This window comes from Falco naumanni, chromosome 9 (genome assembly GCF_017639655.2).
Source record: "Falco naumanni isolate bFalNau1 chromosome 9, bFalNau1.pat, whole genome shotgun sequence".
Classification (NCBI taxonomy): Eukaryota; Metazoa; Chordata; class Aves; order Falconiformes; family Falconidae; genus Falco; species Falco naumanni.
The window spans coordinates 53,296,806-53,323,509 of NC_054062.1; the positions used below are offsets into that span (position 1 = coordinate 53,296,806).

Consider the following 26,704-nt stretch of genomic DNA (forward strand, 5'->3'; position numbering starts at 1 on the left):
GCCCCATCCCGCCGACCTGCCATGCGCCGCGGCCCGGCGCCAGCCTCCGCCGGCGGGAGCCGTCCCGGCAGCAGCGCGACGGCGACGGCGGCGGCGGGCGAGCGCTGAGCGCCGCGGCCCCGCAGCAGCCGCAGGGCGGCCGGCCCGCCGCGGCGCGAATGTCCGCGGGCTGCCCGCGCCGGGAGGACTCGCCGCCGCCCGCCCGCCCGCGCTGACGGGGCGGGCCAGGCGCCCCGCTCGCCGCAGCGCCCCGCGCCCGCCCCCGGGCTCCCCGCAGCGCCGCCGCTGCCGGCCGCGCTTCCGCCCGCCCGCCCGCCGCCAGCGCCGGCGCCATGGCGGTGAAGGGGGCCGCGGCCGGCGCCGGGGTGCTCCTGGTGACGGCCAACGTCGGGTCCCTCTTTGACGACGTAAGTACCGCGGCCGTGCGCGCCCCGCCGGGGATGTGCGGGGGGGCCGGGGTCTCCGCCGGGCAGCGGGCCGCCGCCCCGCGCCGGTCCTAGCGCCGCCCCCCTTCCGCGGCTGCCGCGCCGGTGCCGGCCGGCCCCGGGTGCCGGTGGGCAGCGCTGCCCGCCGTGGGGGGGGGCGTGTGTGCCGGTGTCCCGGCAAGCCGTCCCGGCGGCCGAAGCACTTGCCGCGGGGGCTGTGCTGCCTCTGGGAGCGCGGAGCCGGGCGCCGGGAATGCCCGGTGCCGCCGCCGTGCCACTCCCTCGCCGGCGGTGTTGGTTTTGGGGGTGCCGTGCGGTGTCACATCGTCCCAGGCGATTCCGGTCCTTCCTCCCGAAATGTCAGGAGGGCGCGAGCGCGGGGCACGCTCATTCCCGGGGTGGGGGGAGCGGGTCCTGCCCCGGCGCACCCCTGTCGCGGAGGCTGACCTTCGGCGCTCCCCCGAGATACCTCGCCCCTTGGGACACGAAAATACGGTTTAATTTCTGCTTAGCGTAGTATGCTCCGGCAAACGTTTGGACTATTTCTTATGGTTGCAAAGAAGACTAATGCAACAGTTGATAGAGCTAGTAGTTAAGAAAAGAGAAGAATGCTTCCTTGTAAGTTTGCGTGAATTAAGAGATATTCACAAATACCTGGAATAGCAGCCAGGCTTCTAAACCTGTGCCCGGTGTGAAGTCTGGCACCACTGAACTCAGGGACAGAGCGTTTCTGGAACTAATACTGGTGTGTCACATACCGCAAAGGCAGTATTTGTAGGGGCTTGCAGCTTGTAAAGCAGCAGGGAACTTGGTCCAAACTTGTGCTGTGTGTCACTCCTGCCGTGTGTGTTGGGACTGGCTTTGTTTCGTGCGCCAGCTCTATGCACAAATTGATAAGTGCTCGACAGTAGGTGTGTTGTTTTCGTGATCACCCCCAGTCTTCAAAGTTTGTTTTTGCATCATCTGGAAGGCTGACCTGTAAAGTACACACTTTGATCTGTGTGTAGTCGAAGGGTACAATTAATCTTTTCACTAAGTTCAGTAAACTTTGACAATTTATCACCGCAGTTATTTTTACACTTAAATGTGTCGATTCATATTAAGTGAGCACTGTGAAAATACTCACTTCGTGATGATTTTCATGATTATGGCCTTAGGCTTGTGCAGCATCCATTTGTGAGCGAAGCCGCGTGGTGTTCAGTAGGGCAGGTAATTACTGCTGTGTGTTCCTGTTGCCATTGCTGGAGCCTAAAGACGATGGCTCTGTCTGACCTGAGCCCACTATCTCCTGTAGCGAATGCTGTGGTTCAAAGTGCTCCTGCCTTCTCTTTTGTCTGAGCAATAAAAGCAACAGCTTCGGAGCGGTGTCACTGAAGAAATCCTGTGCTGTCAGACTGAACGATTTCCTGGTTGTTCCTAGTTAGTATTTGAGACTCGCTGGCATTCCTGGAGCGTGTTTCTTGTTTATCGTTCAGTGTGACCAAAGAAAGGAATGCTTCTGCTCTAGCAAGCAACTCCCTTATGATGAAAAATTCAGTTTTCTACAGCAACAAAGCCAGTCTTATTTGGGTATGTTCCGCTGCAGGGTGGGGAATGGAAAGACTGGTCTGAACTTTCGTGATTATGCTTCTGGTTTGTTGCTGTTGGAGTTGGGACTGGTGACTGCCCGGTCAGGTTTCTATAGTAATGTTGGTGTAGTTCAGGCACAGTAAAGATGACATTAGCTTGGTTTGTGGTCTCAGCTTTCGATTTACATGTGGGAGCTGTCAGTGGCTGTTTCTGCTTGTTGGGTCCTTCGTATTCAGCTGAGGAGTAAGTTTCTCTGCTATGACCTAAAGTGATTTCAGTCATGAACAAGGACTCCTGCTTTGATAGTCTTCACCTAAGCTGGGTTGGGAAACGATTTCCAGTTCCTTTAATCAATTTTTTACAATTCCTGATTTCAAATTTCAGTTGGTGGTACATACTTTAACTAAACACCACACTTTAGTCAAATTTTGCTAGACCTCAGGGTAGTAAAACGATATGCATTTTCACGACACAGTACAGAAACACCGAGCAGAGGGGATGGTCAAGACTGAGTACCTGCACTAACACAGTCCCACCTTTGCATGGGTCGGACTTCTGCTCCCCCTTTCCATGCCAGTGAACCCTCACGTGTGGGCTCCACAATGAACCTTTCTCCAACTTGGCTAAAGTAGCCTGAGCAGTGCAGCAACAGCACAACTTGCACTTTTAGATGTGTTTTGTATGAGTACTGTTTACTTGGTGGGCACATGCTGTATGTGCGTAGTAAAGACCAGTATTTTATAGAATAATTTAAAATCTCTTTGGTCGATGGGTTTATCTGGGTGGGACAGTCTTTCCTAGATAATGGGTATTGCTGACCTGGCTATACTTTTGCAAAGTGAAGAAGGTTGCTTTTTGGTTTGTTTTGTCTTGTTTTGTTTTTCCTTCTCTGACTGCCAGAAGCAAGTTATGATAATATACTGGTTTGCTCCTGCCAGCCATCCGCATCCACTAATAACCTGTTGCAATGGTGACCTGGGAGCTCATGAATAAACATAAACAGTTAACACTGAAAAGGGACTGTGCTGGGTTTTTCATTCCTTGAGTAGTTTTGCTGCTTCATTAAAAAAGTTAACACAGTATAAGATAAACAAATATTCTTCCAAGTTTTGTGAACATGTGCATCTCATGAATGTGAATGCATATGATTTTTGGTACATTCATGTTTTCATAAGCATTTAATGTTTGTCTTGCTGTGTAAACATTTCCTGTTTTTATCACAATATACTTTTGCTAACAGAAGATGGAGTTCAGGTTGCTTGTGGGCCACTTCACAGGCGCGCACACACACACACACACACACACACTCTCCCCTGATGCCTTCGCCTGTGGCAGGGGCTTGGACTAGACGATCTTTAAAGGTCCTTTCCAACCCAGAGCATTCTATTACAGGAGCCTCTCCCTCCGCAGTTTCTGTGCTTTCTTTGCTTCCTCTGTCTGCACTGACAGAAAAAAAAAAAAACAGATTTACCTTTCAGTGAGCCTACACACTGCAGTGGCCACAGAATCAATCTGTCTGGCACTTCACTGCTTTTACTGTATAGGAAAAAAAAGACAGCACATTAAATTAAAATCCTATCTGCTGTATCCTTTTCATTCTCTTCAGTTACTTTTAAAAGGCTTAACTCTGTTTGGTTTTGCCTGGGACAAAAACCTGGGAGTCAGGTGTGAGCAGCTGGTGTTGGGGCCTGTGAGAGCTGTCAGGCAGCGTGAGCTCATCCTCCCGAGGGCTGTGTGTGGGTGCCTGGCAGAAAGTTGTGCTGATGTCTGCAATAAAATGCCTTGAGCCGAACTGTGGAAAACCCTGCTGAGGACACCCTCAGACTTGGAGCGATCCTGGCAACTTCTGTGGGACTCTGCTCAGGAGGGTTTTAGGTAGGGTCAGGAGCGTTTCATGGCAATGAGAGTACATCAGTGGAGGAGACATTTGGGTTCCACAGCTGGGTCGTGCAGCCCCAAGTGCAGCGTGTTACTGGCCAACGTGCAGAGCAGGCTGGGTTGCAGGTGCCTGGGCACAAGTGGCGGGAGGCGCATCTGTCCTCTGTTCGGGCAGGTCCCCAGCCCTGTCTCAGCGAACACAGGCAGGCAGCCCCTCTGTCCCTGCCTCCATCCCTCCTGTCTGGCAGATGTCTTGGAGAGGCTGTATGTAGTGGAGAAACTTCTCTTACTGCGCGTTTCATTGTCAGTGCAGCAAAGGAGCTGTGGTTGTTTCTGCTGGGTGGAGGCAGATGGAGATCTTTGCAATTCAGTTTTCATTGTTGTCTCAGAGGTTTTGTTAGTTGGCTGCATATTTAGCTGGGTGCAGTCACAAATATTGATAAAACACCTTAGTGCTCACACTTGAAAATTGTGTCCTTCTCTGTTTCAGTTTTAGGTGACTTTAACAATCAGTGTTGTTTAAACCTCTGGACATAGATCTTTGCCCTAAAGATTTTCAGTATGCCCAGCAGATTTAACTGTGCAAGTTCTACTATTTCTTCTTGGGTTGGAAAATGGTTCATTTGTTCTGGTTCCTTTCGAAACTGGAATATATGAGCCTAAGTCAGGTATGTACTTCTGGAAATGTTTCCTCTTGTCTTCATGCCACTGAACGTATGTAGCTTTTCTCTAACAGGAGGTTGATGCAGTTCTTAAATTCTCAGGACAAACTTAGGCCAGAATAGAACCATAATAATGACAAGAAAAAGGCAAAAGCTAAACAGAACGTGTAATCTTAGTAGTTAAAAAAAGGAGGGGAGAAAGTAGATTAGGGAATTGCTGTGTGGTGCTAGGGTACGAACGCTCAGGATCTTTAAATGACTTAACAGCATTGCTGTCCTACCTGTATGTTCTTTGACTATGTAAAATACTAGCCTTTGTATGACAGTTGGGGCAGTAAGCTTTCACATTCCCAAGTGGCCTTAACCTACAAAACATTTGGGTGAAAGTCTCCTTTTCTCATACAGTACAGAAAGAGGGCAGGGGTGGAATATCTTGTTCTGAGCCCTATTTGTAGCAGTAGTGTTATTATAAGTAAGTTTCATTGCTTTAATTCTGAGTACAAACTTGGAATATCCTTTACCTCTGTTAAGAGTTGAAGTCTATTAATTGAATTTGAAGTAGTAGTACTTCCCATAATTTTTAAAAACAGTCTGCTCTTTTAATGGGTTTCCAGGATTCCTTTCCTCTTAGCTCCACCAAGGGAAATGGAAAAGCGAGGAAACATTACGCTGTCAGTAAGAGGCATTTAAATTTGATTGTGATCACAGTGCAGTTGTCTTTTCTTTATCACCTGATTTTAATTTTCCGATCCTGAAACAGTGGGTGTAGTCTTATTTTGATGTTAGATATCTGTGGATTTGACTGGTATTAGGTAATAATGAAAAGGGGTATTTTTGGCTTTGGGTTTGTTTAGGGTTTTATTTTGCTGGTTTTTGTTCCCTCACCCCTAAATAATTACTTAAATTTTGTGATATATTTGAAGTGTGGTAGGATGGAAAATACATTCGTTAGGTTTTGATTTCTGTATAAGTGTTAGGACTAGTATGTTGCAAGTCAAGGCACCCTCTTTTCTTCAAATCTTATCTACCAGATAAAGCGAAAGATAATGTTTGATTCATTGTGATTTTTTTAAAAAAGATACATCGTTTCACTGCAGAGAAACACTTTTCTCCATCCTTACTGTCAGGCTGTGTTGACGTTACCTGGAGTGGAAAAGAAAACAAGACAAATGCGCTCAGATAAAGGCGTTGCTTCTATGGGGGGTGTTTCTGCCTGATGTGGGGGGGCTGACTGTGGCTGTGGGCACCTCGCTGGCAGGCAGGGATGAGCTCGCACATGTTCTCGGGCCAGGTGAGGGGCAAGAAGGACAGAAACTGGGTAGCTGGAGGAAGAGGAGCAGAGGCAGACAAGCAAGGAGGGCCCTGGTTTGGCCTCACCAGTGGGCTCATGTGCTTTGGAGCAAGCTTCCCCTCTTGCTGTGCTCCCAAAGCTGGCTGGTGCTTGGAGAAGGAGCCCTGGCCATGGATGGGTTGCTCTGGCAGGCCTGAAAGCCCTCCTGGGTGGCTGTCCTGGGGCCTAGCCTGGCACTTGGCAGCTCTGGCCAGCTGGTGAGGGCACTGTCCCCACACCCTGGTTGTTTATTGCCTTGCTTTCTGTGGTGCTGTAAAATTGCCTGCTCTTAACTGAGGGCTTCCATTTTAGGAATACATACTCTTAAGCGATAATGTAGAAGGCCAACAAAAAAGTGTTTTTCAGTGTTCTCTATTATGGGAACCCTAAAAATAAGTAATCTCTAATTACTCTTTTATCTGCTCATGCACTCCTCACTTCCTATTTTCTGGTTATTTTGGTGTCTTCTTTCTGATACTAATTTTCTGTTGTGTGAGTGCCACTGGTACTTTCTTAAACATTGTTGCTGTCTTCTTTTGTTTGGTTTTCTATGGCAGAATCTCAAATCAATGTTTTTCTTACAGTTTCTGCTGTACTCATGCTTATGCTGTTTTCTAGGAGACTAACTCTTGTTTTATTCAATTCTAAACACCCTTTGCAGGAGGTGAAATTTCGAGGTAGACTAGAATTTGGTACTACCTACAACTTCTTGAGCTATGTGAAAATGATGACGGGGAGGAGAAAGCTGTTTTGTAGCCCTTTGCAGTGCTTGTGCATTTGAAAATTTTTAGAGGGATCAGCTGTATCTTGAGAATGAAATTGTCGGTAACGCATTACCAGCAGGATACAGCTGTTGGCCCAGATGTGCAACTGAACAAAGCTGAGTGTTGGCTTGACATAATGATGTCTGGCTGCTGTCTCTTGCTTCGTGTGTAGTTCTTAATCTGCTGCTGTGAAAAGGTGTTTTGATTTCAAACTCCTTTGCTACCTCTTGTTTCCTGCTACTTCTGTGACCAGGCATGAGCTCAGGGACACGTGTGCGGACAGCTGAAGTGACTTGGGCAGGATGGTGGAGCTGTACCAGCAGGAATGCCCGTGCCGGTCTCTGTTGCTCACGTGCTGCAACTGTTGGTGCTCCTGCTTTGAAAAAGCTGTAGGATAGTTGTGGGGAGGACTGAACCAGTTTGTAGCTCTTTCTTCACTTGGTCTTTAGGTAGGTGCTAGCATCAAATATGTACAGCACACGGTTTTGACAAGGTCTTCCCTAAATCATTCACAGCCTGCTTGAAGAAGATCTAAATACTCATGCTGATTTATGGCTTCCTAGGTGTCAGCTTCCCAAGTAATTCAGTTCTTAGCATCCCTAGCTTAGGCTAAAGATGGCACAGCAGTGTGTGCTGGTGAGGTTATTTGTAACCAGTGCACCCACTCGGGAGTATCCTCCTGCCGGGCTTTGTGCTGTGGTCCGTGGTGCTTCCCCCATGGGCTTCTGTGGTGACTGCACAGGTCCTGCTCACAACCAGCCCTTGTCTCTCAGCCCCTGAAGGTTTAATAAGCAGTGATAGCTGAGGGTGAGTTGCAGAGCAAATTCCCCTCTTAAGTATAAATGAGAATCAAGACCCGAAGCAGTCATGCACTAAAGCAGGGACACACTGTTGTACGTCTGCAGACTTGTAAAATTTAAAAGCTCTTTTCTAATTAGCTGAAGATGATTGGAGCAGTAATAGTACAGGCAAGACAGAAGGTGGGAATTTTCCCCCAAGATGGAGTTGTACGCTTTAAAAAAAAAGAGTGTTTTATTTAACAAAAAATAAGCGTTTTTCTTTTTAGCGGGTATTTTTACAATTCTCTGAACAAAAGAGTTCTAATTAGGAGCTTGTACAGTGTTTAGCTTCCCTTAAGCAGGAAACTCAGAAGATTATCTTGTAGACCATCTTTCTTCTCCTTTTGATTAAGTGTTATCATTAACAGCAAGAGCACATGTTTACATGAGGAAGTAATAGTGGCAAAGTGCATTATATAATTACAGTTTTCTGTTAATGTGGTTTTATAGCAGGCAGAGTAGAGCTAGCATTTTGTAACCTGCTGGGTTTTCACAAATTGCCAGTGTATCAGTCTGATGGTTTAAGAGGATTTAATTCCCAAAATATTTGAATATGAAATTATGCAGTGGGAATAGGATACCGTAGGAAGAATGCTTTACATGTGAATCTGTGAGTTTATTAGCTTGTATGAGCACTCTTGCAAGGGTCAAATTCAAAGTTTTTCTTGCTGTTTCAAAGTTCTCATTGTGAATTTTCTTACCACAGAGTTTGACTTCAAAGTAGGTTGCACACAGATACCAGTCAAGCCCTCAGACTTCATGATTTTTCTAAAAGGCTGATCTGTTGTTTACTTTCTCTCTTTCCCTTTTCTGTTATTTATTTCATCATACTGTTTACATCTTCTACCCCCCTGCAAATGTATTTTCTCTTTTTATCTCAAATACTTTCTTTCCCTTTCTTATACTGCATATATTTACCTCTTCCTGAAAGCTCTCCCCTTATTGCTCACTTATTATTTGAAGTGAGGATGTCACTGAGAAAAGTAGCCTTTTCATTTGCAGTTTTGCGTGTGTCTCAAAAGCGATCAGGAAGGAGAGTTCTGTTCCCCTGAACGTGTTGTGTTGTTCACTGCCCCTTGAAGAAGAACTGTTCAGCTACAATCGGGACTGAATGCATATGGGAGGCATCAGATTTATTAATGCACATCTTCAGGGCCCAGGGGCATGCCAGGTAGCACGCCTGTTAAAGACAGAGCCAGGACAATGTACTTCCAGTGAAGTAACTCACTTGTTTTAAAACTGTTCCACATGGAGCTTTATCTTGGGTTTTGAAATGTTGCACTGCCTTTAATGCAATGGGTGTCTTGCTGTCTGTCGAAGAGGCAATTCCACAAGGTTAAATTCAAAGTCTCTTCTTAACCAGGGCAGACCGACATGCCATTCCTTGGTATCCGTGTGAGAAGACAAAATCAAATGACTCAACTACCTTGGAAGACAGACTGGCTGAAAGTATGAGCTCTGGGAGTTGTCTCCTTTCCACCCCCTGCCCAGAAGACCAGCTGCTTTGGTCAAAGCTTTACCTTGTCCTCTGCCCGTAAACCCTTACCTTAATTTGGAAAAAAAATGGGAAAAGGCAGGCAGACAGGTCAGACTGCCAGCCAACTGTATGCTTTTAGAATGTGGAAGTTCTAAAAATACATCTACATTATTCTAGTCTTAATACTTTACGCAGTGTTTTCTAACCATCTTTGACTTTCTTGGTAGAGAATAGGAAATGGTCACAGAAAAGCAAGACTTTCTGCCTTGGATGACTGCTTGAATGGCCTGTCACAGTCATTTAGCATCCTCCTTGCATCTTTGTTACTTAAGTGGCAAGGCATCTTCCCCTGACGAAAGTTCCAGGGAAATATGTTATTTCATGTTGTGGAAAAGTTCAGATTGAGCACAATAATAATCAGATGGGGGAAGAGTGAATATTAAAAGTAAAATGTTTATTTTACTGCCTTTTTTCCAATGGTGTATAGTAGTTACTCGACACTTCTAGTGCTATTTTCATTATTCATACATCATTCTTTATTGTAGATGTACTATTTAATTGTTTTCATTTTTAATGTTATTGGAAAGGATATTAAAGCATTTATTGACAGCAAACAAAAGTGATCATTGCTTTTATATGATATTTTGAAGTCAGATATAATTGATTGTTTTCATTAATGTCTTCAGGTTGTTAAGCACTTGTCTTCACGAGTCAGTCAGCTTTAACAGATAATATCCGTGAAAGCAGAACATTAAAACTAAGAAAAGTAATTAAAAAACCCCCATGACAACACTGCAAGCTTTCTCTGGTGGTATAGGTAGCTTATGTGCTGATTCAAATGGCTTTTAGGTGATATGACTGTTACTGATACCTGGATATTTAACAAACGTTAACCCAGCTCGAGACCTGCGTGCTTGTAACTTGAGGTGATACAGCAGCTGAGGGATGCAGTTACAAGTGCAACAGGAAGAACTTTCCTTTCACCTTGTGGTTTGTGACTGGAAGGATTTTCACTTCAAGTTTTGGTTTGTCCTCAGTAAAACATCTTCTGGTCTTTTCCTACACCTTTTCCCCAATCAATGGAAAGATATACTGCCTATGTTTCTTGCCAAATAGATGTTTTTAAATGCCCTGCTGTTCTTACCTTTTCAGTCTCCTCAGTTTTCCCTGGTTTTACCTCTGTTTCTTTTCTTATACAGTTTGTAGTCAGAAATTCCTGCAAGTAGAAGCTTTAGTATGACATGAAATTGTAGCAGGCATAGAAAAAGCCCATAAGCTGAAAAAAACGGCCTGATCAGGAGCAGCACGGTGATGATACGCTGCAGTGTATGGGCCTGCCTCCTGCCTGCAGTGCCCGGTGGGGCTGGGGCTGGTCAGTGCTGGGTGCAAGGAGTGGCAGCCCCCGGCCTTGGGGCCAGGCCTTGCTCAGGGAAGGGGAGCCCTGACCTCCCCCGCGCACATTTGCCCGTTTGTCTTGCCTTTGCCCATGCCTGCCGTCTGTGCTGGAGGCTGCAGGCAGCCGGCCGGCCCTCAGCCACCCTTCGGTGGGCTGCACTCCGTAAAATGAGCTCCCAGGCCAAGCTGGGGTGTGCAGGAGGGCCTGACCTGGCTGCCTGCCTCTGGGCCAGGCCTCGCTGGCCCTCCTGCAGCACCCAGTGGGAGCCACGGCCCTGGCACTTCCGGAGGGCTGTGGCTTGGGGTCGCGTGGTGGCAACCCGTAGAGGGGTCCGGCTCCTGGGGTCAGGCCGTAGCCTGTGGGATCCAGGGGGCCCATTGCCTCTGGGTCATCCAGGGGCGAAAGCTGTTGGGTGGGGGGGCTGGCCTTGCCCCCTCCCTCAGGATGGCGGGGCAGGTGGCCCGGGGACGCGGCAGCGAGGTGAGCGGAGAAGGAGCATTCATGTGAGCAGGCAGTGCTGCATGGCGGTGACGGGGTCATCAGGTGTTTTCCTTCCCTACAGAATCAATCCGGGTGCTCAGCTGAGATGCAGGAGACCTCAGTCATCCTAAGTGAGCCTGTTTGTAGAGTTTTTTAAAAAGTATCTGGAATTGCCTACTGTTTTCAAAGCCTGCTTGCTGCTCATCAGCCAGCTCCAGAAGTGCTGGCAGCATGGCATTTAGTCACTGGGAGGAACCCACCAGTCGCCAGAGAGCCAGAATTCAAAAATGTTCATTTGTGAATGGTTTGCTGGTGCACATACAGAAACTGTGCACTTCTCTTTTCAGGGATGTAGGAGTAAAGTATACTGAATGGCACTGAAAAGAGGTTGTTTTGGTATTTTTCTTTGCAATAGAAAATAAGTGCTGTTAAATTAAATTCAAATTTAGAACCCATAGGGTGTTAGATTGCAGAACTCATGGCTGCAGGTGGCTGTATGGGGACACCAGTAACTGACACAGTTCAAAGCAGGACTGCATGCCTGTGTTGTAGAGAAGCAGTGCAGCAAGTGCCCAGGATGTGTCCATCCCTCAAAACCTGGAGAAAAAAACCCAACTGCTTCAGGATAAAAATGTTTTCTAGTCATTAGGGAGGAAGGTGGTTTGACAGTGGGAATGCTGGTGTAGGCTATGGAAATCAGGTTCAGTTTGTGTTCAGCCTCAGGCATCCTGTGTGACCCTGGGCAAGTGGCACCAGATACCCCGGGCAATTGACACCTCAAACTGCAACCAAAGGCATTCCTGTGCTTGTGACAGGCTGTGGACACCGCATCCTGGTTCTCCCTCTGAAAACTGGAGGATTTTAGAAGGATGCTGTGAAGGTCATGCAGCTGAAGACCATAAGGTGGACAGCCAAGATGGCACGCAAGCAGGTCGGAGTAGCTTTTCAGCCAGAGCAGGCTGTGCAATGTTTCTCTCTTAAAGTCTAGGCTGTGTGCCAGAGTCCAGCGGTGAGCAGTCAGGAGTAACCGGATGGTGTGGGTCATGGGTGAGACCAGGATGATGGCTCATTCTTTCCCCTTTAGTTTGAGGAAGGCAGAGGAGCACCACGTGCCATCTTCAACACAGCTTGTATGGGCATGCACCACATCTTATTACTGGAGAAGTTCCTGGCTAAACAAAGGCTTAGTTAATACAGGCTATGTGAGCATTCTGCTTACTGAGAGGTTCCTTTGGTTTATGCAAGCTCAAATGAATGACAAAACTAGCTCTTTAGATAGGCTTTAGAAGAAAAAGTCTATACTTATGGGAGTGAGTAAAAGCAGGGAAAGATGCTCTGTCTCGGTCTGCATTTTGGTAAGGCTTGCCAAGGCTGTTTACGGGACATTACGTAATGTCACCTGTCTCAGATCTCATTAAAAGGCTTCACTAGCATACTGCAGAAGGAGTGGCCGATCACAGACATTAATTACCATGGGAACACGCCGTATCCAAAACTTGTTTGTTGTACTGTGCACAAGATAGAGCTGCCTCTACTTGTTCTCTCTTAGTTTTCCAGTTTCCATTGCATTCTTGAAAAGAGATTTCTTTTTTTATTATTATTTATTTTTTTAAATTGCCCTTGAACGTGTCGGCAACCCACTGCATGTTATGGATATGCTTTCCGGAGCAACTATGTACTGTGCTGTTAGCTACTGCAGTGCTAGCAGTGCTGAACAGTGAGCAGCAGGCAGGCTTTGTGAGCAGGACGTAATTCTGAATTCTTTCGTTAAAGCCTTTTAAGTGATCCTGTGGGAGCTTGTTTTGAAGTTAGGGTTTTTTTGTTTTTCTGGTGTGGCAAACTCCCTAATTTTAGAGGCTTTACCAATCCCAGTGGGAAAAGCAAAGCTAGTTTTCCCATAGGAACATCTCGGAAATGTATGCTTGAACTTTCTTTGGCAGTGTTTATTTACGTGTCAAAAGAAATTGTTCAAAAAATCACTTGAGGGAATTCTGTATTTACTAAGTACTATCAGCCGGCATTAGCTATATTTTAATTACTTCAGAATTCTTGTTTAATTTCAGAATTCTGGGGACAGAATTCCTGCTTTTCTTGGAGTAACTGGCAGTGAAGAACTTTACATGTAATGTTGGGCAGACAGCTATCGTTGGATCTATTATTGCAGCAGATTCACACAAAGAAGGTTCCTTTGACAAAAGCACTGGCTGTTTGTGTTCCTGATCTCATAATTCAAAATGTTGTTTAAAACAGCTGTTCAAAGTGAAAGTGTTGGTCTAGAATTCCTATCCCACTTTTTATTGGAGGAAGAAATGAAATAACTTTTTTTTAAAAAAAAATTTAGTTGTAAACTTCAAATATTGCCTGGCACATTAAGGAGTCAAGAACTAGATGGAACGTATGATAGGACCAACGTGCTCACTTCAGAGAACTGGATGTCACCCAAGAATCTTCTGCTAAAGCAAGTTTGTGCTCATGAACTGGCAATGTTGTTTTTCTGGGCTGGGAGGACAGACCTTATCTAGACTTGGCTGCTTGCAAGACCATGAAGCCAATTCTCATTTGTCTTGTGGGATAGCAATTTTTAGCAAAAGAGAAGCAAGCCTTTTCTCTTCAGCTATCCTTACTAAATATTAAAGTATTTGTGATTTATGACCACTGTGTGCCTTTTACTCATCTCAACAACCAAAGATCTTAAATATCATTTAGGGAAAAAGTGGGAAGGGGCTGATGCCATGTGGATCTACCTGTTCTTATAGGCCATCAGTGCCATTGTAGTTTTGCTGAAGTGAGTGTGTGAAAAGTACATTTTATGCCAGGATCAATAAAGGCAGCTGTGGAAGCCAGGTGAAGGCATATGTCCTTGACTAAGTAGGTGAGATTTTGGTGTGAGGCTTGTTTGCGCTGCTTAAAATAATAACTTTTGCCAAGCTAATTGGTTTTTCATTTGTATGTGGATATTTGGTGTTGTACAATGAAAATCCGTATTAAACAGATAGAAGGTTTTATTTACGTTAAGTTCAGAGCAATGCAAGAAAAGTACACAAGGAAACACCTTTCTGCTGCAAGGGTGGCCGAGCACTGGCACAGGCTGCCCAGAGAGGTTGTGGGCTCTTTGCCCTTGGAAGCATTCAAAAGCCACCTGGATGTGGTCTGGGGCAGCTGACCCTGGGTGACCTTGTTTGAGCAGAGGGTTGGACCAGGTGACCTTTACTTGAAGCAGCCGGTGACTATACAGCCAGACATCATGCTTGCCGCCAACCTCTGCCCCTCCCTGTGTTTTGTTGTTGCTGAGCCATTGCCTGTTGCTTTCCTGCGCTTGCGGAAGACAACTTTCTACTTCTCAGTCCATGTTTTTGTGGCAAATCCTCATTCACTTTTTATCTGCTGTTCTGTTATGGACATAGACCATTTCTGAATGCTTTGGGGAGTAACTTTGGTCCAGGAACTGGAACATGTGCATGCTTTCCTGAAAATGAGGGGAAATGGTCACGCTGTCAGTCAGCTTATAAAGCTTCTCTAACTCTTCTGAAAGCTTCCTCACATGCTTTACTAGTGTGCTGAAACTGAAGTCTCTAAGTCGGGTTTTCAGCTCTGATTGGGGTTTTTTATTTGCTTTTCTACTGACATTTCAGTATCAAATAAACATGCTGTTCCTGATTACTTGAGAACTGGAAAGGTGGTAGAAGCACAGGAGCCAGAAGACAGTTACAAGTGACTGAGAGGCTAAGAGAAGGGATACTGCAGAGTTCACTAGCAGCTGATGGCTATGATATTTACCCCAAACAAAGTAACGGCAAAGGTGCACGATGAGAAGTGATTAGATAGTGGAACAGCTGCTTGGCTTATGTGTTTCTATTTTATCTACTGCTGTTTGCCATATTACTTTTTGTTACTTGAAACATGATTGGTCCAAAGAACTGAGCTGTGAACTGGGAAGAGATGTTGTCATAGTACAGAAAGGAGGAAAAAAAAAAAAGTATTCCTCTTCTTGTCTACATTTTTGTTCAGTCACCTGGTAGTGTAAGGCAAGATGACCTGCCATTCATATTTGCAGTAATTGATCTGCATGGTCAGAGTGTAGAGAGTAAAGCTTCTGCCAATATTTTAAAAAATCTCTGCATCACTTCTGAGAAACGGTGTGTCCGCTCTGTTCGCCGGGCTGTACAGAGGTGTTCGCCTCAAGCCATGGAGGTGTGTTGTGGAGGTTAGCTCGGTTTGCTCACCACGTTCGCCACAAGCAGGACTGGGCACGCCTGGCACGGTGAGGCTGCCCAGCGTCGCCTCCAGCAGCAGGGCAGGTTTAGACCCTTCCCTCTGCCGAGAAGAATTCCATACCTGATCTCAAATTTGACTGCTGTGTGGCTTAGTGATGTCACCTAATTCACAGCTGTGTCCCAGTCCTGTCTCTCTCCTTTTCCCTGCTGTGGAGAGCTGCCATGTGCTGGGTGTAGGTGCTCCAGGGGAGCAGGGCCACGAAAGGCTGGGGAGGGCGTGCAGCCCCCTGGGGGCAGCGGTTGCCAGCCGAGGCTGTCCTGGCCACGAAAGCTCACAGGTGGTTTCCTGGGGAGCTGGGGACAGCACAGGCAGATGTGCAGGTTTTGAGGATGCTCTGGGTTGCAGAGGAGGGCAAGGCTGGTGGTGTCTCTCAAGGCTGCGGGTATTCACAGCACTGTCTCTCCTCTCTTCCGTCTCTGAGCTCAGTGCTTGAATCTCGGCTGTTCTCCTGCAGGTTTTGCAACCCCTGGCAGCTGTCACCCAACCACCCCTGGCAAGTCTTCTGGCTGCTGCAGATGGAAGGAGAGAGAGAAGGCAAAATACTTCAGCAGTCCTTGAGAGCAGGGCTTTCTGCTGCTGTCACGGACAACTTCTGCAGTTCATGTAAGGGGCTTTCCAGTGCAGCAGCAGCAGGATGGAGAGGTGCAGAGAAGAGGAGTGTAAGGGTCAGGGTGTGGGGGAGCTGACCCTCCCCTGCTTTGGGGGGGGGGGGGGGGGGGGGGGCGGGGAGTCCTGTGCTCCACTGCTCCCAGTCCGTCACTCCCTGGGGCTTCTGCTTCACCTCTGCCTTGTTCTGGTTTATCTCTGCTAAGGGGCTCTCCCCAAGCAGGTGCATGAGTCCTGCAGTACTGGGTCAGCAGAGGCTGGAGGAGCGAGTGCTTCACCACACAACTCACCCTGGAGCAGGGAAGTTCATGGAGTGGGATGTGCTGGAGGCAGACAGATAGTTTTGAAGTTCAGAGGCAATTCTGAAGCTTGTGGGTGTTTCATAGGAAGGGATGTTCCCAAAATCTTCATTAGGAAAACTCATTGTGCTTTTCCTTAGTCAGTAACCTGCAAGCAGAAAGCATTTTTGCAGCTATGTGAATTCTTTGTTGGAGGAGTCTGTCTTATCTGCTGCTGGAGGTTGACAGGCATGGTTTTATCCTGAAAGCCTGTGCAGGGCTGTATTCCGAAGACAAAAGCAGTGGGGGGACCCAGTCATGCTACGCACCATAAATGCACAGAAGGCTGCTCTATTCTGAGTAGTTTGTGGGTTTTAGGTTCAGCTCCTGCAGGGGGATCCAGAAGTGGGGACAAGGAACACTGTCCATCCTCCTCTACTCCAGGCCTATTTAAAATCACTTCATTTCACTGGACTGTCACACAAATACAGAAATCTTAATGAATATGCCGGATAAGAGACATTTGTTTAAAAAACAAACAAACAAAAAAGCCCACCACCAAAAAACTCTACACAGAAAACAAACCTACCCCAAATAAACAAACCAACCAAAACCCCAAACACATACCACCACCACCCAAAACAACAACAACAAAAAAATCTCAAAAAAAAACCCAAAACCCCCAAACCAGTTTAAAAGTTAGTGTTGCGTAGCCTCATACTTGGAGGGAATAGTGTTACTGCATTTGCTTCCAAATACAAGAATAAACCTATGGTGAATTTCCTTTAGCGCTGGTGAAAAAGCTCGCTTTGCTGAGGAGTCTGTGAATACTTGGATCACTTAACTATGTTCCTTAAAGCTTTTGTTGAAAGTTGGAAAATGTTAGATAGCACTTTTAACTATGTTTGCTTGAAATCTACTGGTACTGAGATTTCCTTGCATGATATCATCCTACAGGGAAATTTCTTTAGCCGCTCTGGATTTTTGGAAGGTTCAGTCGTATTTTAAATAGTTGAAAAATGTGAAGACATTATTTGGAGATCTCAGCAGAACTGAAGTTCTTACGTTGTCTTCCTAGCACTTCTTCCTAAACCTCTTAATTAAATATGTGAACTTAAAAGCCCTAAGAAAATGGAAATAGCTGATTATTCTCATTAAATGAGTATATAAAGAAGTGGTAAAACTTCTGAAGAGTTTTTTTAATGTAGGAATTTCAATAACATTTCTGAAATGTGACATTCATACAGACAGTTTATTAGACTATTCTGTGTGTTCTGTTTCATGCTTTTCCTTGCTTAAAATGGGTATTTTCCCCTTAATAGTATATTCAAAGATAAAGAATGGGAAGTTTATGGTGTCACTATGTATGCTAATAGTACAGGAAGCCCATGGACACCTCTACTTTATTTCTCTGATGTTTCTGAACAATGTATTACTTTAATTTCTGTGACGAGTCTGATGTATAGAATTTTAAGTATAATCTTGTGTTTTGCAAAATAACTGTGGCATTGTGCAAGTATTTTTCTCTAGAGCAATAAGCAAATCATAACATGAAAATGCAATTAGATGGATCTAAAACAAATTTGAAATTGGGGGCTTTACTTTAGTTGACTTTGCCACATCTATCTAAACACTAGCTGTGACGTACTGTGGGGAGCCAAATGTGTGCTTTTCCCAAATAATTTAAGTAACTATGAATTCAAATGGCATTCTTAATTCATTTTGGAAATAGATGTTATCAGGTCTCTGAGAAGAGGTGGTAAACTGTGTTCCTCTTGAAGTGCTCAGTTCTGTATCAGAGGGAAAATACTGTTTTGAGTACTGTGTTTGGAGTACTGAGACCTTTGAATAAAAGGTCTCCTCACAGATCAATGTACCGGAGTGATTTGCCTTTTCAGAGAACTGTGGCCCTTGCCTGTTCCTGGAAAGTTTATAGACTGCTTCACTTCCTTCAAAGGTGGAAAGCAAGCTGAATGAATATTGGGGGGAAAGTATGTCTGCATTTTTTATTGTAGCGTTGTGTTTGGCTGAGTTTTGTGAGTCTGTAGCATCCCTCTGATCATTGAACCAAGTGATCTACAAGCAGATTTGCCTTTAAAAATGTAGTAAACCAAGTAGGAAGTTACCAGGGGAAAAAAAAGCTAGAGAGGCTACTTGGTTTATACCTCAAGACTGAAAGACTGCTTCAGTTAAATGTTACAGGCTTTTCTTTCAGTTCAGAAAACCCTGAAGTGCAGCTTTTTTTGGTTACTGTTCCTGTGAGTGGCTTTGGGACTAACAGCAGACACATGCTGCAGTGGTCTGAAAGAGACGTGCAGAAATAGTTCTAAAACCTGTACTGCTCCCTTCATTTACAGCCAGTTTTTGTCCTCCATCGCCTTTTGCTAAAGCATTGCACTGACAGCTTTGTGACAGCTTTGCATGTGTGCTCTGGCTACACCAAAGGGCTGGGTACCTGGAGGTCACGTTTTCTGTGATGTCTTGACCATGCACATCAGTGAACAGAGTGATGGGGATTTATCTCCAGAGTTTAGTAACGTGGCCCAATTGTGTGAGGTTTTTAGAGGGTTTGGTGGTGGTGGTGATTTGGGGGTGGGGCTTGGGGGAGGTTTGTTGGTTTTGCTGTGTTTTAAATGTTTGGAAAGTGACTGACTCCTGGCAGTGGACTTAAAAAAAACAACCAAACAAACAAAAAACCCACACCAAAAAAACATGATAAGAACAGGTGGTAATAAATACTGTGATGGTGAATTTTTCAAATGTGTTACTAGAGGGATGGTGCAGCTCCTTTTCATTCTCACTGGTTTGAAAGGCTAATGGAGACTTTATGACAGTGTGTTTTCTTGGAGCAGTGCACTCCTGTCTGTCTGTCTTGCACCTTTTTTCTTCCTTTTATTATTGCCTATGCTTCAAAGATGGGTAAAATTGAAATTCTTTTGTCTAAAGCTGTGTTGCATAAATGTTTCTGAAGTATATGGTAACATCTACTAGCTATTTAGAAATCTAAAATAGGAGTAGCGACTGAGCTTAGTATTTGTGGTTATTTAAGCTCATGGCACTTAGAGAGCCCAGTGACAGTACAATTTGCAGTACAAATGTGTTGTATATGATAGTGTCTACCGAGGAGACAAGGTCTCAGTATGCGAAAACTGAGTGTTTGTAAAAGCTTCCTAAAATCCAGTGTGTGATACAAAACCTGGAGTACAGCAAGTATTATACCTTGTGGAAAAATGCAAAGCAAATGCCAACAGATGTGGCATTAACAAAGCTCATTTAAATTTCCTGTGCACCTGACAAGTGAATAATTGCTGTGTGCTCCATTAGCAGAGCTGGAGATTATCTAGTGCTTGGAATATTTATTTTTGTATTTATAGAGCCTGTTCTACAGTTTTGCTCTCTCTCTTTTTTTTTTTTTTTTCCTAGTAGAATGCTGGGTTTTGCTTAAGTAATGTAACAGAATACAAGTGAGTCTACTTCAGTGAACAGCTGCACCATCAGTGAAGTGTCCATAATCTGCACTAGTGCCCAAACCCTCAGTTAGTTCCCGTGCCATTTGGTACACAATCCCAACATATAACACCTCTGTCATCTACCCTAATTCCAGTAACTGGTGAGAACCAGTCCTTAAAAAGCCTGTATTCCTTACAGGTCTCTGAAAATGGCCCTTGTGGGTGTTTCTGGTTAGTGGCATCGAATATTGTACTACTTGTAAAGTAGTTCAGCAGCTTAGTAGGCATACTGATAACAATTGAAATGCACAGGTGTCTGAAATGGCCTCTCTCAAGACTGCCTTATATTGGAGAGATGTATTCATCTCCGTCAGATAAATTATAGAGCATGAAACCAAGGCAGGGGGCAAAAAAATTGCTTGCTTTCATTTAATAGTGCTTCAGACTTTCACTGGAATTTATCGCTGCATCTTGTTTACTTACTTGAGTGTTCTTCATGAACATTGGCAGCATCAGACTTAAACCTTCAAAAAAGAGGAAATGTACTATTTCTGTTCTACCATGTTTTGTTTAATTGAGTATTTTTTGAAATATGTCTGCCATCTTCATTTGGCAACGCCTCCTTAAATCTCTAGCCATGAGAAACGCTGCTTGCCATCTGTGAACTGTTTTTTCTTTCTTTTTTGATTCTTTTTTTTCTTTCTGAAGTTGCTGTTCGGTTTTGTTTTGTTTTTTTTTTTAAACTCAGAGTAGACATTCCCAGCAATTATGGAAAAGTGACTTACATTTCTGACAGCAGCTGTATGATAAACTTGCTAAAGCTTCTGCGAGCAGCTCATTTCCTGTGAGCTGGAGCATGCTGCGGGGAGCCCTGTTTCTGCAAGAGCGGTCATTTCTGTTAACGTTTAGTTATGCTCCGTCATGGAGCACTGAAGATAATACGGAAATGAAAACATCCGAGTTTCTGGATTTGTACCAAGTAACTGCTGATTTTGGTAGTTCAGCAACATTTAGGACTAGCATATCTGGAAATAGACCTTTCTTTTTTAATTTGTAAAACAGAATGGGTTGGTTTTAAGATGCTATTTAAAACAAGTTTTAATACTCTGCAAGTTTTTGAAGCTGGCAAATAGTTAAAGAGTACAAATCCCAGATGTAATCGCTGTTGATTATCTTCCTTCAGAATGATTTTTATTAGTTGGTATGTTGCAGCGCTATGTATCATTCGTATACTGACATTGATCCTTCCTGTCAGTGAGGAAGATGAACTGTCACATCCTTCTGTTTAGTAAGCAAAAAGCTTAAAGTGCACTTAGCTTCTCCATTTGTGTATTTTCATCATGTTTTGAACCCAGTCCTCAATGTTTGAAAACTTCCAATTCTCACGATTTTACACATGGTTTTATCCAAAGGTTGGGAGGGACGCAAGGGATGTGCATTTTCCCTGTGTTTCTACGTGGTTTCCTAGCTGTGGATGGAAGGAGCGTTGGACTGAACCACTGGGGCAAACCTGCCTGCGTTGGTGTAACGCTGGGCTGCGTGACTTCCATAGCAGGGCTCATTTTCAGAGCGGGTCTAGGTTTAGGTTAGGTGGTCTCCAGACGTGGTTCCAGATGCTTGCTTGACTGATTCCTGATAGCACTATGGCTTGGTGGTATTTCAAAAGTTAGACATGAACTTATAATGATAATCTTTAATAAAAATGATTTGAAAATATTAACCTAAGTTTTGGCCTTAACATAGTAACTTCTGTTTCTCACATAATTTAGTGGGTTTTCTTTAAATACCAAAGAAACGCTGTGGCTGTGGACAAAGGAAGCCTGGAATAGGAAGATGCCAGGATATATGAGGCCATGATGTCCAGCACTAGTTTGTCAAATAATTTTGTTCATTTCCCTGAGAGATTTCATAAGCTAAGATCTTTATCTATGTAACTTCAGTGAATCCTTGAGCCTTTCAGTGTGAGTAAAACAACCAAGAATTTCCACAAATATAAATAGTGAACCAAAAATAGCTGTTTTCAAAGAGAAACAGGGCAGAATTGGGTGGGAGAATAAGGAGGTATGTATCATTCAGGAAGGAAATAGGAAGCATTTGAGTGAAGTTGTGTGTGAATTCTCACCCTTTCTTATAAGGATAACCCCCAAAGGTGATGTTTTCCTATATCTGCAAATATTTATTGCATTAGATGGATTGATGTTTTAAACAAAGTAAAGCTCTTGATGAAACTTAGTGTAAGTTTCCATATGGAAACTGTCAAATTTAATCAAAGCAGACATGCAAAGTATTAACAATTATGCTTAGCAAATCTTTTAAGGTTTTGAGAAGACCTTTATGTGTTAGGGATTAATATGTTTTTTCCAGATATGCATTGAAAGAAGACTTTTTCTTCTCAAAGTGTAGTAATTACTTGAAAAGTAGTCTGTGAAAATAGTCGCAATGCGTCATTGGTTGTGATGGACTGGCCATGTGTTTTTTAAGACTCTGCCATTCCTTTCCCACGCTCCTTGTGAGCCTCTCTCATGATATATTGCTTTCAGATACACTTTATGATGTTATTATAAATAATGTGGATTTCCAGTTGATCGTCAAGCAAAGATGTGACTTTTCTTTGTGACTACATTTAACAGCTACCTGCAAGTGTTGGTCAATTTTTAAAAATTTATTTATTTCCTGAACCATCTTCTTGGTGCATCAGTTTTGAAAAAGTTGCCCAAGTTTTACACTGGTACTGTATTGTATTTTCCTTGTCTTGGTCAAGTGTTGTGCACGCACGTATATAGGTTGAATGCAATGTATCTTCAGGTCAAGTTTGTGATAATTTAACAAAAACTTGGGAGCAAGCTAGCTTTCTTAGCAGTGATTACTTCACACATTTTGTACGGGAGAGGTGCCTGTAGATATAGGTACCTCTTAGGTAAAACAGAAACACGAAGACTAACCCGAAAGTTGGATTTTAAGGGGCAGGTGTGGTGTTTACTAACATTTAACAATGCAACTTTGTTTCCCTGAGCTTGTATAATGTAATTAAAGTGTTTTCAGTGCAGGTGGTGCCCTGCCTGATAAAACTAGCGTACATGAGGGTGGGCCTTCGTGTCATGCCGTCTCCTCCCTTGCTGAGGATGGGAGGCAAAGACCCCAGGGAGAGTGAACTTCAGTTCACAGATGTTCCCTCCTGCTGCTCCCCATCACTTAAGTCAGTGTGTTACGTTTACTTCCAAGATTTTGTGCCCTTCCTGCCCAAGAAAATAAGGGTTGTGAAAGGAGATAAATCATCAGTGTTAACATACTGTTTTCTTAGAGCTAGCTTTGAAGTCCTGTTGCTTTAATTGTGATGGTAAGGGGAGAAAATGAGATTTCTTGGTATTCCCAGGAAATGCGGAGACTCCTGCCAGCTGCAGCTTGCCATGGCGTGAGCAGGCTGCGGGCCACAGGATCCGCGGTCCTTGGCCACTGCAGCAAGCCCGTGTCCCAAGGTATTTTCTCATCTTAGTCTTTTTTCATTTGGGCACAGAGAGCTCATGCTGAGTAAAGACACCAGCCCTAGAAATTAACCTTTACTAGTTCCTCTTTCTTTCTAGGATTACATTATTTTGTTTTACATTTTTTAAGTTAGCATGAGCAGTAACACTAAAGCAAGGTGTTACTTTGCTCAGTGCCTTATTTATATTGAAAGTTGTTTGGGTTTGGTTTTTTTGCGATGTTGTGTGTTTTGTTGTTGTTTAGCCAATTTATTTTTTTTAACACCTTCTGCAAAAGTTTATTTGTGCCTGAGTGACAGCTGAAATTCTGAGAAATCATTCTCTTTGGAAGGTAGTTTCAGCAGCAGCTATCTATGGGATATACTGCATCTTAACAGACAAAATCTTTAGTGAAATTCTGCAGAACAAAGCTCCAGAAAAGACGTTGTAGCTACGTACGATGGTATTGTATGTTTGAGATACATTTGGTGTGATTGTAATTCTGTTGGGCAGAAAACAACCTCTTTCAGCCAAAGTTTCTTTCTTTATCACACCAATTCAGAAGTAACTTGATGCCTGCTTTTTTTCTCCTCTAGCCTGGCTCCCCACTCTGTATAGATTACAAATACATACTAAGGCTGTGCTTTGTAAGTCAATTCTTTCCTTTATTTCTTGAAACTACATTGTCAAAACATGACAATCAAAGTGGCACAACTAAAACAGGTCTGGCTGCATATCCAGGGCTCTTCTCCAGCTTTATTCTAAGATGCAGATTTCCATGATAATAAATACCAGTGATTGGCAGAGGAGATGGGATCAGAACCATTCCCAGGAGGGGCAAATGGACAGGTAATGTGATTGCTCTTTACAAACACATAGGCATGAAAAAGATACTCCTGAGAGCCTCCTTTCATGCTGAGGAAGGGAAGAGCAGATTCAGCTTGCCCTACAAGACATTCCCAGTGGTACCGATATACCTGTTTCTCAGATGCCTAGCCAATTCATAAGTTTTGGGGTTAAGCTCATTTTCAGATGTGCCGGCAGATAGGTTTTGCAAAGGTCTTTAGCTTTTTTCCCCTTTATCTGCAGCAAAGTGTGTGGATTGCTTTATATGATCATCTTCATTCTTATCTCGCCTAATTAATTCCCAGCCATCGCAGGAGCCCTCGCATTGATGATACTTCCAGCTCTCCTAGCATCTGTTTTCTCTCAACAGTCTAATTTGCTGAGAATAGAAATATTTATTAATTCTGCAGCCAATATATGGGAATGTGGGTGAAACTTACCATAGCCCAGTTGTGATCTTGTGGTTCCTTTTGAACTTTGTGAAAGCTATCACAGAAGCTTTGTACGTACTGAGAGGAATGAGAAATGCTTTAGAATAAAAAAGGGGGGAGGGGGGGAAGAGAGAGTGACTACTTGTTTAAATTACTGAAGAATGAGAATCCAACAGGGACTGAGCTGCTGGATTTTTAGAGTCTACAGAAATCTAAAAGCCAATTAAACTTCACACAGCATTGTATTCAAACTTCTCATCCATGATACCAAATAATAGATTAATTTGAAAATTTCCATTAAGTGTAGATGTCAATGAATGGTTCTGGATGCTCAGTTTGCCGTTGCTGTGGGTAGCATGTAAACCATTTGGAAAATAAGCAAAGAAATAATACTTAAAAATGTGCCCCGTGTAAGCATGTTAGCTGTTCTTCCATGCAGAGGGTCATACTTCGATGGCCATACAAGTGGACGTGACCTAGCTTTGGAATGCCAGTCTGATTTCCCCCCTGTATTCAGTATCTGCTAACACTGAATTTTTAAATGCAGGGGGAAAAGCTCCCTGTTCTTTGTTCTATACACAGAAAATCCAGCCACATTATCTGTAGACTTACTAGGAATTTAGGAATTCATTGCATTATGATTGATTGTATTTTTTCCCCCTTCCCTTTGCTCTCTGGATGAGGAAACTTATCCCAAGCTTTTTATGCTGGAAGAATTAATTAAAATGATTGCTGCTATTGTTATTGATCACCTCTTTAAAACTTGACTGGTTAAAAGTCTCTTGAAATCAATGAGTCTTTTAAAAAACAGGTCCAGTAAACAGAGATAGTATTTTTCTTTATCTAAAATTCAGAGCTCAGATGAAGGATGTCTTTCTTTCACGTGGACTTGCAAGGAAATGCAGAGGGATCTGGCTCTGTAGATCCAGCCATAAGCTGCTGAAGGTCATGGGTTTGAGGAGAGGGGGTTTGACATTGGATTAATTTGCTTTTTATACTGGTGATGTACTTCGGAAATCTGATGGTTTGTTATTTCAAAACCATTCTGTTACCTATTTCTGTTGCAGTGTTTTGATATCTCTTACTGATAGCTGGAATATCAAGCTTTCTGTGAGGCTGCCCAGGGAATGTATTAATCTTCTATGATATTTTTTTTAAGTCTTCTATGCAGTGATTTTTTTTTTTTTTCCCCTCTCTTTTTTTTTCTCTGTTTCTCTAGGGATCTTATTCTAGATGTCCTCATTTTTACACTGCACTTTCCTTTCTCTTACATTTTTCCTGCTGTTCATATCTCAATAGAGTAATAGGACTGTAATTTTCAATGCCTCGTACTAAAATAGGACAAGTCTTTCTGAAACACACCAATGACATTTTGTTCTTGAACTCTGAAAAATTCAAAATGGGTCAGCTCTGTATCGCAAGGAACAACACAGCCTGTTATGTTTGTCGTGAATCTTTTGGCATTGCCAGGAGGGCTGGGCTGTATACCTGCAGTATTACTGGCTTTTAAGAATTACTGTGTTTAAGATAGGAAGTGAAATGGATTCTGAATAGTTGTGTCTATCAGGATTAATTGTTTGTAAGTAAGATCGTGTGTTAATGAATTAGCGCTCAATAATACTTTATGGAATATTTTCTGATATAAAACAACAGCTTCAGTGGGTGTTTGCTGCAGAAAAAGAGGGAATATTGATATGTACCAATTAAAAAAAAAAATAATTTGCTGATAGCTTGTTAATGTGTATATAGTGGTGTGTGTACGCGAGGCATGTTCCTCCTGGGCTGGGCAGGGCGGCCACTCCAGCTGCAGGGGTGGCTGTGGGGGTCCTGCCAGCCTTTCTGTCTGGGCCAGGGCTTCACCTGGGGCTGGGGCTGCTCTGTGCAGGCTGTTCTAGCAGCTGTCTTCCTGAGCAGGGTAAGCTGGTGTCAGGCGTTGCTTTCTGGAGAAAAGAGGAAGGACCTGGCTGTGGATGTGGGAATGACGAAGAGCAGACCCACTGGCCATCAGCGGGGTATCTCCTCCCTCCTCCCCATGTTGGCAAGCATCCAGGTTGGTAATCCCGGGTGGCAGTCACTGTTCCCGCTGCAAGCGGCTTCAGCAGCGGTGTTGGCTGTGGAGGTGAGCATGGCCACAGCCACAATCTCATCTTCATAAGAAGATTATTTCAGGGGCCCCCTCCATCCAGTCACAGTTATGTAGACCAGCTTCCTTCTCTGTGGTGATTGTGTCGTAACATCTCTCTGGTAACAACAGCTCTTCCTTATATGGAAAAGTAATTTTTAGAAAGTAAAGTATTTTTAGCTTCACTAACTGATCTGCAGCAGCTGGGAAGGTAGAGGGGCCAAAACAGTGTCACCCATATCTTTCCAGGAGCTTTCAGGAGTTACCTGCCTGCAGTTTGAGTACGCTGGTTTCCAAACCTGCTGATATTCTGCCATCCCTTCCCATGCATCAACAGAAACACCTTCTGTTCATGTTCCTGGGCCTGGTGTGTTCCAGCAGCACTGGTGGCTCTGCCCTTTGCAGCTCGTGCTCCC

At 44.1% G+C, this 26,704-nt stretch overlaps 1 protein-coding gene across 3 annotated transcripts in view; it reads left to right on the plus strand.

Moving 5' to 3' along the window:
- Nucleotides 1-262: 262 nt before the first annotated feature.
- INPP5A (inositol polyphosphate-5-phosphatase A) overlaps nt 263-26,704 on the plus strand; it is a 262,018-nt gene continuing 235,576 nt past the window's right edge. Inside the window, exon 1 of one of the 3 annotated variants that reach the window (XM_040606001.1) lies at nt 263-407. In XM_040606001.1, the coding sequence (XP_040461935.1) occupies nt 333-407 (75 nt within the window). In that variant the 5' untranslated portion in view covers nt 263-332. The remainder of the gene's footprint in view (nt 408-26,704) is intronic. The other 2 variants (XM_040606000.1, XM_040606002.1) reach the window with 2 other exon arrangements.